Source organism: Balaenoptera physalus (assembly GCF_965194825.1).
Source record: "Balaenoptera physalus genome assembly, chromosome: 11".
Taxonomy (NCBI): Eukaryota; Metazoa; Chordata; class Mammalia; order Artiodactyla; family Balaenopteridae; genus Balaenoptera; species Balaenoptera physalus.
Window position 1 is genome coordinate 68,693,495 of NC_138896.1, and position 16,668 is coordinate 68,710,162.

At 42.3% G+C, this 16,668-nt stretch overlaps 2 protein-coding genes across 9 annotated transcripts in view; one reads left to right on the forward strand and one right to left on the reverse strand.

Moving 5' to 3' along the window:
* The window catches only part of LOC309638721 (uncharacterized protein), a gene marked incomplete at its 5' end in the record, with an annotated part of 364,111 nt that overhangs the window by 175,566 nt on the left and 171,877 nt on the right, over positions 1–16,668 (reverse strand). The window lies entirely within an intron of this gene.
* LARS2 (leucyl-tRNA synthetase 2, mitochondrial) overlaps positions 1–16,668 on the forward strand; it is a 170,323-nt gene that overhangs the window by 2,830 nt on the left and 150,825 nt on the right. For 6 of the 8 annotated variants that reach the window (XR_014251033.1, XM_082413855.1, XM_082413854.1 and 3 more), the window contains exons 2-3: positions 1,051–1,305; positions 6,875–7,003. Coding sequence is in view for 7 of the 8 variants with exons in the window: in XM_082413855.1 (XP_082269981.1) it covers positions 1,072–1,305; positions 6,875–7,003 (363 nt within the window). In the remaining variant the exon portion in view is untranslated. The remainder of the gene's footprint in view (positions 1–1,050; positions 1,306–6,874; positions 7,004–16,668) is intronic. The other 2 variants (XM_082413856.1, XM_082413858.1) reach the window with 2 other exon arrangements.

A 16,668-nucleotide genomic window follows, 5' to 3' on the forward strand; every position in this document is an offset into this window, starting at 1 on the left:
GAGGATCCCACATGCCGCGGAGCAGCTGGGCCCGTGAGCCACAATTACTGAGCCTGCGCGTCTGGAGCCTGTGCTCCGCAGCAAGAGAGGCCGCGATAGTGAAAGGCCCGCGCACCGCAATGAAGAGTGGCCCCCACTTGCCACAACTAGAGAAAGCCCTCGCACAGAAGCGAAGACCCAACACAGCCATAAATAAATAAATAAATAAATAAAAATTAATTAAAGTTGAATTTTGATTCGCAGCTAGATGTCTTAGTGGGCCCCAACCTGTGGGTTGTATTCCAGAAAACCATAACACTCATCACTGTTACACATGTTATATATTTATTTGTTTGTTTCTTATCTGCTTTTCTTTACTAGTATATAAGTGCCATGAAAGAAGGGACTTTGTTTTTGTTCACTGCTCTATCCCCAGTGCCTAGAATAGTGTGTGGACCTAGTGACGCTCAATAAATATTTGGTAGGTGAATGAAGAACTAAATGAATAAGCAGTCTTCTAAATAATGGTTATTTCCTGGCTCAGCCTACTGAGTATACTTAACTTGTAGTATGTATGAAGAATGCTAATCTTTGCTCAGAGTCTCCGATCTTCCGGGGAGACCTGTGTTCAGATCTCTTCTGATACTTGAGCCTAAGGCCAAGCCCAGATGTGCTTAGAGCTCTTCTGAAGCCTGGACAACGGGAAGTAAAGCCTCCTGTACAGACCCTGGGCTGGCCTAAAGGCGAGGGCTGGAGGTGGCTCTGCTGCTTCCCATGCAGGCAAGCTGTGAGGTTGCAGCAGGAGCTGGCCCAGGTGGTGGTCTCCTTTTGTTCCTATGGGGCTTTTGTATCTTTCTTGTTTGGGAGCATCAAACACCTTTAATATTTTCCAATTAAGAAGTTTGTGTTTAGCTCAATTGCACTTCTAAAGTATTCTTTTCAGGGAAAGAAGTCATCAGAATAAGAGGAAAGCATGTGGACGGGCAGGGAGCGCTGGCTGTGCTGAATGGAAGGATGAGCTCGGGGAGGTTCCGGGCGGCTCACACGTGTGCTTTCTGCCCTCTCTTTCAGGGCCTTCGCTGCTTTTGAAGAATGGCTCCTTCCTGGCAGAGGCTGGGTTTATATGCCTCTCTTCTGAAAAGGCAGCTAAGTGATGGTCCAGATGTCATCAAATGGGGAAGGAGAGTGATTCCAGGATGTTCCAGAGGTATTTACAGTGCTACGGGAAAGTGGACCAAAGAGTATACGCTGCAGACAAGAAAGGATGTGGAGAAATGGTGGCATCAACGAATAAAAGAACAGGCCTCCAAAATGTCAGAAGCTGATGTGAGTATTCTTTTATATATATATTTTGGTTGCACCAGGTCTTAGTTGCAGCAGGTGGGCTCCTTAGTTGTGGCATGCGAACCCTTAGTTGCTGCATGCATGTGGGATCTAGTTCCCTGAACAGGGATCGAACCAGGGCCCCCTGCACTGGGAACTTGAAGTCTTATCCACTGCGCCACCAAGGAAGTCCCGTGAGTATTCTAAGAGACGCTGAAAGGGTAGAGAAGAGGGACTAAGGGCTTGGACTGGGGTGAGACTGCCTGAATTCAAATAAGTTATTGAGTGTGTGACCCTGAACCAAATTTCTGAATCTCTCAGGGCTTCAACTTTTTTAAATCTAAAATGAGCAGTGTTAATAGTAGCGCCCACCTGCTTCCCAGGATGCTTGTGAGGGGTAACTGGGATGAGGCCAGGATGGTGCTTGGAGGAGTTTCAGTGTGGTGCACATACAAACAAGGTGCATGCAAATGGTGCCACACTGGGCATTCTGGAGCAGCATTTACTGGGGAAACTCATCAAGACAGGAGCCACAGCAGATGTCAGGTCCTCTGTGGTCCACTGCATGGTGGGGCAGCACACAGGGATCCAGCAGGGTCACATAGGAGACTCTAGGAGAGGCACCTGGGCCCCTCAGCTGTGGAACTTTTAAGCTCCTGCATATTCTGAGAAGTACCTCCCTCTCCCCTCCCATGACGTTGCCCTCCAACCCTATTCTGCCATCATGGCTTGGGAGGTACCAGCCCTTCCCAGGTGTGATCTGGGACTGGGGTCCAACCTCATGGTCGCAGCTATATAAGTTAGTGGACCCTTGGCTTCTGGTCTGTCTGCACCAGCTCAGCGCTCTACCTGAATTAATTGTCTTAAGCACTTGGCTGTAGCCAATTTCCATGGAGTGCTCTGTTGGAGGACAAGTCCTTCTGTGGGAGGCCAACCTGCTGGGGATCAGTCTTGGATGCAGTAACCCTTACCTTACGATATTGGTCAAAATGACAAATGGAAGATGTGATTTGTTACATGAAATGTTGAATCTGATCAGAGCACAGCACTATAAAATAAAGTTTTACTCTTAAATTCTGACCATCCTTTCATAATAGTTACCAGTCAAATAATACTGACCCTCTATGTTTAATTAAAGAGATTAGGCCAAAGACAAGCAGTTGAGTAAATATATATCTGCACAAGACCACACTGTGCTTGAATCACCTTTCCTGATTCTCCACTCTTATCAGACTCATTCTTTCTATGAGATTGATCATTATGAAAAATGGGGGTGGGTAGCTATTTGTGTTAAACTGAAGGATGGTTTTTGGCATTAGTTACAAAGAAAATCTGGTATTTAAGAGGTGTAGTGTGTAACACGTGAAATGATAAAAAGCAAGGTTTAAATATAATGCATAATTATACAATAAAAGCTTGACTTTTACCTCATTAGGAAGTGAAAATTCTTCGTGGCAACATGACCAGACTAATGTAACTAAATGTATTTTGGAAGCAGACCTTAGGGAGCAGTTTAATTCTCAATGAGTTGCATAAAATTAGCTTTTTTTCTTTTTACTTTTGGTTTAGATTTAGTCACTTCCAAACATTCTGAAGTTGTAGCTTTTTGTTGTTGTGACATTGCATTCTTAAGCATATGGTTGTGTAAAAAACTAAATGGATCAAAATAAACTGTGTTTCACTAGTTGGGTAAATAGCTTGAGGGACATTTTGGGTGATCCCCTGGTGGCATTCTATGAGGGTTTGAATTAGGGAATGGCAAAGTGGAGAGAGCACTGGATTGGGAGCTTGGGCAGTAATACTGGTTCTGCCCCAAATCAGTGTGATCTCATCAGCATCGTTTAACCTCTTTGATCCTCAGATTCTTTGCATTGTCTATCTCACAGAATTGCTTTGAAAATCAAATGAGAAAATATGACTGAACCCATTTTATAAACTGAAAGAGGATAAAAATGTGTGGTGTGTCTTTGTCAGGAATGAGAACATGACTAGATGCTGGTGGATTTTGAAGCATCTATGATCAACCTCTCTCTGGTATTAGCTACATTTGAAATCCACCTGAATGAGTTTCTAGAAGTTGAATATTTTGCCATCATCATCATAATCATCGTTATAAAAAGAACTTCCATTTAATGAGCATTTTACTATGTCAGCCACCATCTTTCCATTTATTATCTCATTTAAATCCTGAAACAACCCTGGGGGTGGGTAGTAGTATCCTCATTTTGGGGGTAAGAAAACAGGCTCAGAGGGAGGTTTGGTAACTTGTTGAGATGCACAACTCACTTGTGGCAGAGCCCAAAACTCAAACCCAGACACGTTTGATTTCTGAGCTCATGCTTTCACCAGGAACCTTCTTTTGCCTTGCCTTTGATTTATAGATTGTAAACCGAGCCCAGAAAGACAAAGGAATTTGCCTAAGGTCTCACAGCTAGTGTCAAAGCTCGACCAGATCCCAGGCTGCAGGCTCCTATTGAGTGGTCCTTCCCCCTCCATCCTCTAGACTCAGCGACAGCTTCAGAGCATGATCTATAAAGAGGCAGAAGTTATCTTTCTCTTGATGTTAGAAGCTGACAAAAATAATAGGACCCACTTATAAAAACCATCCTTTTTCCATCGCTTCCAATCTTAATTTCTTTTAAAGGCTTAAATTCTTACACTTTTATATAATTATGAAAATTTCCCTTTCAGTCAGATTCCTACTCAATTATAGTATAAATTCCCATAATTCCTTCTTTCCACTCCCAGAGATAGGACTCATTTCATTGTCACAGAGGAAAATGACTTAATTCACACAGAAAAGCAAAAGGCAGGGGCAGGCAATAAGCTGAATACCTTTTCTGCAATAAATAAAAATATTCATGAATAGTAAAGACTTTGCTAGCAATACTTTTCTTTTTTTTAAAATTAATTAATTAATTAATTAATTTTTGGCTGTGTTGGGTCTTCGTTGCTGCGTGCAGGCTTTCTCTAGTTGCAGCGAGCGGGGGCTACTCTTCGTTGCGGTGCGCGGGCTTCTTATTGAGGTGGCTTCTCTTGCTGCAGAGCACGGGCTTTAGGTGCGCGGGCTTCAGTAGTTGTGGTGCGCAGGCTCAGTAATTGTGGCTCACGGGCTCTAGAGTGCAGGCTCAGTAGCTGTGGCACACGGGCTTAGTTGTTCCATGGCATGTGGGATCTTCCCTGACCAGGGCTCTAACCTGTGTCCGCTGCATTGGCAGGTGGATTCTTAACCACTGTGCCACCAGGGAAGTCCAATACTTTTCTATATATATTCTGTAAACTCAGTTTTGTAGTTTGGCTTAGCTAGTATATAATGAATCCCTCGATTTTACTATAAATTTAATCTTTGTTGGATAGACATACAAAATGGAGATGTTAATGAAGAAGCTATATGTAGAAAATGTTTGGGGCAACATTGTTAAATAAACATAATTTTAATATATATGTCACTATAATAAAAACAAAGTGATTATAATAAAAAGTAGGTTTAATGTAAAAACTTTAAAGTGAAAAACTAGAGATAGTTTATATCAAGGATTTTATTGTTTTTTTCAGGTCCCAAAGAACTCTGTAACAGCTGTTTTCCCATGTCCCTAAAAATTCCCAAAGGAAAGGCAGTAGGCCTAATCCATTGCAATGAGTAATGTTTGAATCGAGTGGATAGTCTGCTTATTTCCTATTCTGCACCAAGTATCAGAACGAGGTCTTGTACTTCCTTTGAGGGATTTGTTTACAAGCTGAGAGGATTGTCTGTCACTTGCCTTCTTAAAGAAGGAGAGTCCTGAGTCCCCACTAACTCCTGAATCTCAAGTCCTCTCTCATGCTCCTGAGGTTTTCCTAAGAGTTATGGATCCACATTAAAGTACATGATCAATGTGGGGCTTTCCATCCGTTTCTAGAAATCAATAGCAGCTGTCACTTCAGTATTCCAGATTTCCAAGTTTATGTATTATCCAAACTTCTTATTTATTCACTTTTCCCTTCTCTTCCTTCAGGCAGCTTTACTTACCACTCACTCAGTTGGTAACTTCCAGAAGATGGGCAGTACAGAGAAAAGTGCCACTCTGGTCTGTTTTGCCACCCTTTAGGGGCCCTGCTAAAGATTTGTTTAACTTCTTTGCTGAAGGAATTGTAAAGCAAGGGGTCGAATGAGATTTGGAAAGAATCTGATTTCTGGTTTCTTCTGTTCCCCTGATTACAATTGGCTGTCAATTATCAGTCATGCAAATACTTACCAAAAAATACCTCCCCAATACACACACATACCCAAAAGAATGGTTATGAATATTCTGTCTTGTATTTGTTTTCATTAATTTTGGAGAAGCAAGGCCTTAAAGAACTCTAGTAGAGCTCACAGAAGGGAGTAAGGACAGAAAGAGAAAAATAGAAGGTGGCAAAAAAGTAATGGTAACATCAGACAGTCCAGACCCTTAGTGACTAAACAGAAGTAGTTACCTGTTCTCTTCCTTTCTTCAGAGGCACGCCTTCTCCCCAGTGGGAGGATTTAAGGTTGGATAGGGGGAACATTCCTGTCACCTGGACAGGATTGGTGAAGTGTGCTGGGAAAAGTGCCCTTCAGTAATAAGTGCTCTGCAGAGGCCTGTTATCAGGCTTCAGAGCACACAGGCCGACAAACATTTATCCAACAGTTATTAAACTGGGAGGTGGGCAGCCGGGAAGGTGGGGTTGGGGGGGGTCCTTGCCCTTGAACAATAGGTCCCCAATAAGGAATCAATTAAATGACACCACCTTTCCTGTGGAGCCTTGTCCCCTCATGTGCACAAACTCGTGACAGCATTCACCATTTTACTGTGGAAGAACTAAGGTGCCAAAAGTCAGTGTTCCAGTGAGGACCTCCTGCCCTGTATTCATCCTGTTCCAATGCATTTACCTTTTTTCTATGTTTCTCGTGATCAAGCCGCGTCTTTGGAAGTTGGAGAGTTATGTAACCCTGGCCTGAGGCTGCCTGTAGATCACCCCCTGGGAAATAGCAACCTGGCTAAAATTTTCTCATTACCTTCCCATTTCAACTTTTTCTGTTGAAAGATAAGCTCACAATACAGCAGAGAAACCCGGGACCTGAACCGGTGCCTGAGGACCCTGCTCGTACTGTTCAATCCAAGTCTGCGCGCAGCTACAGGGAATTTAGGGAGGGGCCCCATTTTTAGACATGTCACATCTCTGTGATTCACCATTGTTTCCTTGAATTATAGGGACATATGTGTCAGAGCTTCATTTGGAAAAACATATAGTTCTTTAAGACCTAGATAGCTGTCCTAAAAGAGAAGCTTTTAAAAGAGAAAAAGACAGATTTAAAAATACATATGGATAATAGGACTTTGAGGTTGTTTGGCATTATTTTGGACATTCTTTAGGTTAAGCCAGGGCTTTGAATTTTGGTATTAGGCATTTTTGTCAGTTTACCTTATAGGAATGGTTTTTAAAAAAAAAAAAACTTTAAAAAATGTTAAATTATTACCTTGAGTAAAATGCCAAAATATTATGTGCATGCAGGTTTCCCCGTGAATGCTTAATAAATACTCATTGTCATTTTTTTGTCGTTCTTTCCTAGAAATCAAAGCCCAAGTTTTACGTGCTTTCCATGTTCCCTTATCCTTCCGGCAAGCTGCACATGGGCCACGTGCGTGTGTACACCATCAGCGACACCATTGCACGCTTCCAGAAGATGAGAGGGATGCAGGTAAGGCAAGATGCCTGCTGGAATAGCACTTTCCTGCCCGACTCAGGACAATAAGAATGTAGGACAAAGGAAGAAAACCAATCTTAGTTAAGATTAGGACAGCTTTGAAGATAAACATGAAAAGCTCAGGGTTTCCTCTCATGAATTGCAGGACATAATAAAGCATCCAGATTAATTGGGGGGCAGCCGCGTGTTGGATGTTGTGCTAGGGAGGGAGGTGGGGTGTGGATGCAGTGGAAGGAGGTTACAAATGTGGGTACCACATGATATCTCCTCAGGAGGAGTTCACAGTCCAGTGGGGCTGACATCCATAAAGACACAAACATCGAACAGGGGAATGAATCCAATAGTAGAAATGAGGAACAAATGCTGTGAGTAGGAAGTGGGGCCACAAGAGATTTTTCTCCTTGTATTTGATATTTTCTGTATTCTCTAATGAGCATGTATTTATTTTATAATGGAAAAAGTAAAATTTTCCTAACAAAGAAATATGTGGGGAGTAACAGCTCTGCGGGAGTTGGGGAAGGCTCCGCTAAAGAGGGAGCATCTGTCCTTGAAGGACAAGGTGAAATTTCCTGGGAGAGGAGGAGAGGAACCCTTGCATGTCTGTTGTGGGTAGACCCCTTTACCCCACTGCCAGTTACCCCAGAGCCTGCGCTCTACTCTTTACCAACACGTCATCTGTAAGATGAGGTGGCAATGATCATAGCAGCTTCTTTAACACCTTACAGAGAGAGGCAGGATCAAAGAGGGGCTGAGAGCATGGACCATTGAGCCAGATGGCCAGCATTTGAATGCCAGCCCTTAACACTTAGTAGCTATTCGACTTTTGACTAATTACTAAATTAATGTCTCTAATACCTAGTTTTCTCTCATCTGTAAAATGGGGATAAAATATTACCTGCCCATTGGACTGTTACAAGGATTGAAAGAGGATGACTATGAAGCACTTAGCACATAGCTGGCGCATAAGTATGTAACCAGTAAATATTAGCATCGCCAGTGGAGGGCTGGAGCCTGCTTGTACCAGCTCCTGAGAGCTGTGCACATGTCTGCCCAACTTCATGTTAATTATTTGTCACCTTAGTAGCTTGAAATCCACGATGGTGGGAGTATTTACATCATGGAAATCAGCAAAGCCTACAAATCAGGGCTTTTTCTGCCAGAGAGTTGATTGTTAAACATTTACTGGCATTCCCACTGGCTGTTGCTATTATTAACCTCTCAGGGTCTATATAAAGGGTATCTTCCCCCTCCCAGTTCTTTATCAAGATTTTCTTTTAGAAAGGTACATGAATCCATTGTCATAATTGGTTTGAAAATTTGTGCTGAACTGACATTGGCAGCAAGAAGTATTCCTAAAAATAAAAAGGAAGTCAAGGTATAATGTCTCTTTGTCACTTGAAGAGTTAATGACTTTTACTGTCAGATTCAGAGATTTGCCTTCTACAGGGGATGTCTCCCTGGGCTATGCCAGGTGTTATTTTTCCCAGATACTGCTTTCCATCACTTCTGCAATGTTTATTAGAAAGAGGTGGTGCAGAATAAATTGGCTCTTGTCATGAAGCATAATATCTAATTGTGTTTCTTCAACTAGATTTATTATTATTATTTTTTTTTACTTAGACCAACTTATTTTGGACAATTAACGAGTACAGGCCAGTTGCTGAAGATTAAGCTTTTAAAGCAAAACTGTACATTTATGGTACATTAGCAGATAAGTGGTTGAGGGGATGCAGGTGGGACTCTAATTCCCTTGGATGGATGAGACGTTACAGAGAAAGCTCAAGGCAGAACCCCAGGCCCAGAGATAACTGGGACCCTTGTAGGCAGCTTAGGCCCAAAAGACAAAATGGAGTCCCTTACAGTAACTGAAGCCCAAGGTCAGGCTGGACCCAGGGACTGGGCAACCCAGGTTTGAACCCCACTGTACCACTTTCTCACTGAGTGATCCTGCACAAGTCATTTAATGTCTGTGAATCCCACTCTCCTTGTCTTTAAAATAGGGATAATAATATAGTAATAATTATTCTTCCCTCCTGGGTCGTTGTGTGGGTTAAATGAGATAGTACATGTGTCTGGCACATAATAGCCCCTTAATAAGTGGTAGCCATGATTATTATTTATACTGATCTGACTTACTCTGGGAAGTCATTTAATAAATGAAATGAAATCTAATTCATTTAGTAAATGAATCTGTGCTCTCTTCTGCTTGGGGCCTGCTGCATGGAGTTGCCTTCTGAGAAGCAACTAGACTGCAGATCATCACCTGCTATTTGTATTATCTATCCTGTGACTCGGTTGGTTCCTGAAACCACTCTTTGTTATTTGGTTTATGGTATCTTAGTCATTGTGACCAGCAGGCACCTAGGGTTCCCTCTGTTCCTCAGTTTCAGTTGCTCTCTTTAAGATGATAAGCTATCTTGGACGGGAGCGGGTATCCTCCAGGCTCTCTTGAAATTAATTTCTTGTTAATTTTCATAGCCCATATTTAAGTCAGATCATCCCCAAGATAACCGCCAAATATGGTGAAAACTTGTCCAGCCATTTCTAAGTGGTAATGGCAAAAAAGAAGCAAATCTCTGTAATGGTGAACAGTGTGAAAGCCTGTTGAGCTTCCTGTTGTTTTAAAATCCTTCTTTCCCAATGTCAGGACTAGTCCCAGGGATTGGGATTCAGGTCAGGTTCAGTGATCCTTACTCTAAGGAGGGAAGGAATATCTGCTCTGCAATAGCAAGGTCTGACGTGTGTATTGATTAATTCATTCGGTACATAGTCCTTGAGCACCTGCTTTTCCAAACACCAGCCTTTCTACTGTATTGTATAGTAGTATTGGAGTCTTAGATTCAAAATCAGTTAGTAGGCCTAGGAAAAATTCAGTAAGCTTGCCTTTTTCTATAATTTGTTAATTTGTTGGTAGATTTGCTTAATTTTTTTTTTTTTTAAGATTGATTTATTTATTTGGTTGTGCTGGGTCTTAGTTGCAGCAGGTGAGCTCCTTAGTTGTGGCAGCTATTCTCCTTAGTTGTGGCTCACCGGCTCTTTAGTTGTAGCACGCGGTCTCCTTAGTTGTGGCAGGTGGGCTCCTTAGTTGCAGCTTGCCGGCTCCTTAGTTGCAGCACATGGGCTCCTTAGTTGTGGCATGCGAACTATTAGTTGCGGCATGCATGTGGGATCTAGTCCCCTGACCAGGGATTGAACCCAGGCCCCCTGTATTGAGAGCATGGAGTCTTATCCACTGCACCACCAGGGAAGTCCCTGATTTACTTAATTCTTTTTTTTATTATTATTATTATTTATTTTTTAAAATTAATTGATTAATTTTATTTTTGGCTGCACTGGGACTTTGTTGTTGCGCGTGGGCTTTCTCTAGTTGCAGAGAGTGGGGGCTACTGTTTGTTGCGGTGCGTGGGCTTCTCATTGCGGTGGCTTCTCTTGTTGCGGAGCACGGGCTCCAGGCATGCGGGCTTCAGTAGTTGTGGTTCGCGGGCTCTAGAGCACAGGCTCAGTAGTTGTGGTGCGTGGGCTTAGTTGCTCCACGGCATGTGGGATCTTCCCAGACCAGGGATCGAACCCGTGTCTCCTGCATTGGCAGGCGGATTCTTAACCACTGCGCCACCAGGGAAGCCCCCTGATTTGCTTAATTCTTGAATGGAGATATGGAAGTCATTCTAAGGCACACTAAGAACAGTAGATGAGAAGTAAAAAGTGGAGTGACCTTTGCACCAAGTCTGCTCTCTTCAAGGCCACCAGTGACCTCCCTGGATGTGTCTCTGTCATCCTGTCTCACCTCAGTGGGATGTAATACAGTAGAACGTTTCCCCCTCTGTGAAAGACTGTGCTCTTGGCATGAGACCCCACTCTCCAGGTTTTTTTGCTGCATCTTGGTTTCTTCCTCCCAGTTTACTCCACAGGGTTTTCCTGCTCCACTCCATCTTTGCATACTCTTATCAGGTGGGAAAGTTCTGCTTTAAAGGCAGACCTCAGGGATTGTGTGGGTTTTGTTCCAGACCACTGCAATAAAGTGGATATCGCAATAAAGTGAGTCACAGGAATTTTTTGGTCCCAGTGCATATAAAAGTAATGTTTACATTATATTGTGGTTTGTTGTGTGCGATAGCATTATGTCTTTTAAAAAATGTACATACCTTATTAAAAAATAATGCTGTTGGAAAAATAGACTTGCTCAACGAAGGGTTGCCACAAACCTTCAATTTGTAAAAAGCACAGTATCTGTGAAGTGCAGTAAAGCAGAGTGCAGTGAAACGAGGTTATCCCTGTATTCCTAGTTTGCTCAGAATTTTTATCATGAATGGGTATTGAGTTTTGTTATATGCCTTTTCTGCATCTATTGAGACAATACATGGTTTTTCTCCTTTAATCTGTTAATGTGATGTATTATGTTGATTGATTTTTTAAAAATATTAAACCAACATTGTGTTCCTAGGACAAATTTCATTTGGTCATGATGTACTTTTTTGAATGTATATATTGCTGTATTCATTTGTCAATATCCCTATGTGCCTGAAAGACACTGACCTGTAATTGTCTTTTCTTGTAATGTCTTTGTATTTAATATCAGGTTTATGCTAGCCTCATAAAACAAGCTAGGAAGTGTTCCCTTCTTCCCATTTTCTGAAAGTGTTGTGTATTATTGGTGTTATTTCTTTCTTTATTGTTCAATAGCATTCACCAGTGGTGGTATCTTGACCTAGAGCTTTCTTTGTGGGAAGTTTTTAAATTACAGTTCTATTTCTTTAATGGATATAAGGCTATTCAGATCTTCTGATTTTTTTTTCTGTGTCAGTTTTTTTTTTTCTTTTTTTTTTCTGTGTCAGTTTTAATTTGTGTTTTTTGAGGGATTTGTCTACCTTACCTCAGATTCCTTTCTAGACTGCCTTCTCTTTTTTTTTCTCTATCCACTTTCCCTAGGTAGACTCTATCCTCTTTAGTTTAAATATGATACTTTAAAAAATTATAAACATTTCCAACACAGGAGTACAGAGAACATTATTCTAAATACTCAGACCCGCCATCCTGATATAACAGATATTACCATTTAATCTTGTTAATCTCAGCTTTTTTTTTCTGTGTTGCAGATACAGTTGTGCCTCTCCACAATCAGATTCCAGTCCTTCAGTTAAAAAAAAAGCTAGTGTCTCTCCTTTGCCTTCATGTTTTCATGCTTTTATTCTATGTATTGTTTATGGATACATACACACTTGTGTGTAGTATTGTGTGTTTTAAATTTTATGTAAAAGACATCTTAATATTCTGCATGTTTTTTCAGTCAGTATTTTGTTTCAAGATTCAATCTATGTCTCTAGAGTTAGTTCATCCATTATAAGTGCTGTATAATTATGACAATATTTAATTATCCATTTTCACATTGATAGAGTTTTAGGTTGTTTTAGATTTTTGTTCCAATGAACATCTTTGCACCTGACTGTTAGCCTGTGGGAGAAGTGGCATTGCTGGGTCATAGAGTGTACACTCCTCAGCATAAATATATCTTGCCAAATTGCTTTCCAAAATGTTGGTGCCAATTTATATTCCTACCAGAAATGAATGGCATTTCATATAGCCCTACATCCCTGACAATACTCACTAATGTTAGGCTTTTAAATCTTTGCTAATTTGATATATGGGAAATGGCATCTAATTGTGTTTTTAATTTACGTTTTCCTGAGTTCTGTCCTAGTGAAGCTATATTTTATCTATTTAAGTTTCCTCTTCTCTGACTGGCTTGCTCACATTATTTGCCAAGTTCCTCTTGGGTTGTTTGTCTTTTTCATATTGTTCTTACTGTTCATATAGTTCTTTTTTTTTGGGGGGGTCTCAGTTGCTGTGCACAGGCTTTCTCTAGTTGAGGTGAGCAGGGGCTACTCTTCATTGCTGTGTGAGGGCTTCTCATTGCAGTGGCTTCTTTTGCTGCAGAGCACGGGCTCTAGGCTCACGGGCTTCAGTGGTTGCAGCATGGGCTTCAGTAGTTGTGGCGCATGGGCTCAGTAGTTGTGGTGCACGGGCTGTAGGGCGTGCGGGCTCTAGGGCACGTGGGCTTCAGAAGTTGCGGCTCGTGGGCTTAGTTGCTCTGCGGCATGTGGGATCTTCCCGGACCCGGGATCGAACCCGTGTCCCCTGCACTGGCAGGTGGATTCTTAACCACTGCGCCACCAGGGAAATCCCTCATATAGTTCTTTATATAGTCTGGATTATTGATTCTTTGTTAGTTAAATACAATGCAAATGTCTTCTCCCAGTCTGTGGTTTGTCCTTGTATTTTGTGAGCCTGCCAGACCGCAGATTGTAATTTGGGTTTGAGAATGGACAAGAATGATGATTTGGAAAGTTCAAGGTTGCTTTTACTTTGGTTTCCTCCTATAGCAGCAAATAAGTTGTGCAAAGGAGAGAAATGAGACAAGAGTGTAAGCAGATCATTGGGGTCCCCCACGTTCTTGTTGTAGTCAGTGGAGATGTGCCTGAGGCCATGATCATCACAGTTCTCTTGGGGAAACCTAAAGTCACAAAGTTGGCCAGGCCTTGGGCATACAAGTAAATTATATGTGGACTTGGCAAGTGGAGAGGGAGGTGGTTTGGGGGTGATGAGTTGATCAGGAATCTGTGACTTTAGTCAGTGGCAGTGGCCTCCCACCCGCCTCCTACCTCACAGATTTGTTGCAAGGTTCATGTGCAATGATCAATGAGAAAACTCTTTAAAAACCATAATGCAATTTTCCAGTGTAACCCAATTAATAATAGCAGTAATACGGTAGTCCTGAGGTTTGGATGTTTAAGCAGGGGCCACTTGAAGCCAGAGATAAATTATTCTCTTTCAGGAGTCAGTAAAGACCACAGTGCCGATCGGTTTCTTCTTAAACTCATACAATGTCTGATGACATATTTAAAGTTTAGCACCATATGGTGATTTTGTTGTGTTTTCATATGTTGTATGCACAGATGGTTAGAAAATAAAATTACCCACCTCCCACCTCGGCTGGTCTCCTCAGCACCTTCTGGGCCAGAAGCGGGGCAGTTAAAGCATCAAGCTGCCAAGTCCCCCCTCACAGAGTTGGACCTTGAGTAATTTGTCTCAGGCAAAATGCCTCAGGGCACTGCCCAAGTAGTGTTTTCCGCCTGGGCCTTTTTGCTATTCCCTGTGGAGGAGGAAGGAAATTGAGGCTATGTGTCTGGCACCCGCATGATCATAATGCAATTACCCACAAATATCAGGAAGTGAGGGGAGTTCTTAGCAAGTGAACCATAATATACGTTTCATCAGCTTTCCGTTGGCCAGTCAGTCAACAAGTGTTTATGAAGCGCCCAGAGAATGCATCGCATGGCATTTAGTTTTCAGATTTTCTAATCTCTGGGGCATCTGAAAGTAGAGAGTAGATTTCCAGGGCTTATCCTCTCAGATGTAATTTGAAAGGGACAATGAGTTGCTAGTCCAGTATTTTGATTGGAAACTGCCTGATTTATCTGCCTCACATTCCCAGAGGTCTTCTGTTTTGGGTCTAGTTACTGTCATTTGGATTCTTTACCCTGAAGTATTCGCTTCATTTTGATCCCCAACCTGTAATAATAGTGAGTTATTAAACTTGCTAAACAAAATTAAATGTTGTGTTTCTCATTTCTTGGAAATAAAGTGTTGAATCTACTCCACAGAAACCACGGCACTCTCTGAAAATAGCAATTTTTTTCAGAAGCAGTAACCATGGTTGCTCTTAATTAGAAGCTGAATTGGTTTCAAATATAAAGTTTTGTTTTCTGATGAAAGGGAGAGAAAGCTGGTCATTCCTGGGGAATTGGTACTTCTCTCTCATTGGGAGGGCAGACAATCAGCTGCCCCAGCTCCCTTCCCTTCTTAACCTCCAAAGTCTTCTTAACTCTCCTTCATCTTCCTTCCCGTGCTGGAGGAAGAACTGTACTTTTGCCTGTTCGTTTCTTCCTTCTTAAAAAAGGTATTTTTAACTTGTACTTAAAATTCCATATTCTCCCCTTTAAAAAGGAGAGATACAACATAGATAAGGGTGCAGTCCCCTTTGACTGCCCACTCCCCCCAGGCCCTTCTGGACAGTGATCCCTATCATTTTCTAGGGTATATCCCTCCAGAGCCTCATCTGTACATTGTCACATGTAACTGTGTTCTCCTGTATCCCTTCTCGTCTGCTTGCCATCCATCCTGCCTGCCAACCCTGAGATGCCCCTAGCTCTGCCCAAATGGAGGCAAGAGGTCCTGTTGGGTAAGCCATGGTCATGTGACTGGGTCCACACCAGAGGCTGGCCTAGCTTGAGCTTCTAGGTCTCGCTTCCTGGCCAGCTCTGTCTAACTTGACAGGGCTCTGATCCCTGTGTTTGCCCCTCACCAGTAGCTGGCCCTCACGCGCCTTTGATATCTCGAGTCATGGTAAATTTTACAGTCCTGTAGTGTTCCTTTGCTGGTCTTTGACTAGTTTGCTGTCAGATGGATCTCCTGCTTTGCTTTGTATGGTGGAAGGGCAGAACTCTGCAGGCCACATTTCCCAAGCTCTGGTGTCAGCTGGCGTCTGGCTGGTTTTGGACAGGAAGAATTCTGGCAAGACTGTAGGGGAGGAGGAAGGAAGAAGCCAAGGGATTTCTCTCTCTCTGCCCTGGTTAGTATCTCCTTCACTAATCCAGTTCCATTTGGCCAGACCTGCCTCTTTCAGCTTCTGCAACTGATCTCAGCCTTTGGGTTCAGTTATCTCTGCTTCCTCCCTTTGTTCCTTCAGTCTAGAAGTGGGGGCAGTGTCCCACTCGTCCTAATTTCTGGGTTGTTTCCCTGTCCTCTTGGCTTCTCACTCAATTTAAAATACTTAGAGCATTTGTTAGAAGAACAGCTGGAAATGATGGTTTTTTACACCCTGGAAGTTTATTTTATGATTTCCAAGTTATAGCTGCCAGGACTTCTTGATTCCCTTTCTGCTGAAAGCACTCATCCAAGAAGAGGTTAACACCTAGGGGATTGAGAGGGCTCAGGTGGCCCTAAAATATAAATCCAGATGTTGGTGGGCGGGTTGTTGTTGTTGTTGTTGTTTTTAGGAATAATTGTCTAGTTGGCATATGTGAACTGTAGGTTTAGTTACTTGTGGAACTATGGAAGGATTAAACCAAGTTATGGTGATAGAAAAGAATAGGAATTTTAGAAGCCAAAAGGAGAGTTTAGAGTTCCTCCAGTGAATGTTTTCGATACTCTTGCCCATAGAGAAATCACAGACAAGAAAGTGGGCATTATATATCCAGAATGGGGGTATTTGATCTGGATGATGTAGAACAGTGGTCCCCAACCTTTTTGGCACCAGGGACCGGTTTTGTGGAAGACAATTTTTCCACGGACCGCGGGTTGTGGGGGGATAGTTTCGGGATGATTCAAGCACATTACTTTGTTGTGCACTTTATTTCAATTATTATTACATTGTAATATATAATGAAATAATTATACAACTCACCATAATGCAGAATCAGTGGGAGCCCTGAGCTTGTTTTCACTTGCCACTCACTGATAGGGTTTTGATATGAGTCTGCAAGCAATTCATTTATTATGGTCCCTGTGCAGTCAAATCTCTCTGCTAATGATAATCTGTATTTGCAGCCACTCCCCAGCGCTAGCATCACTGCCTCATCTCCACCTCAGATCATCAGGCATTA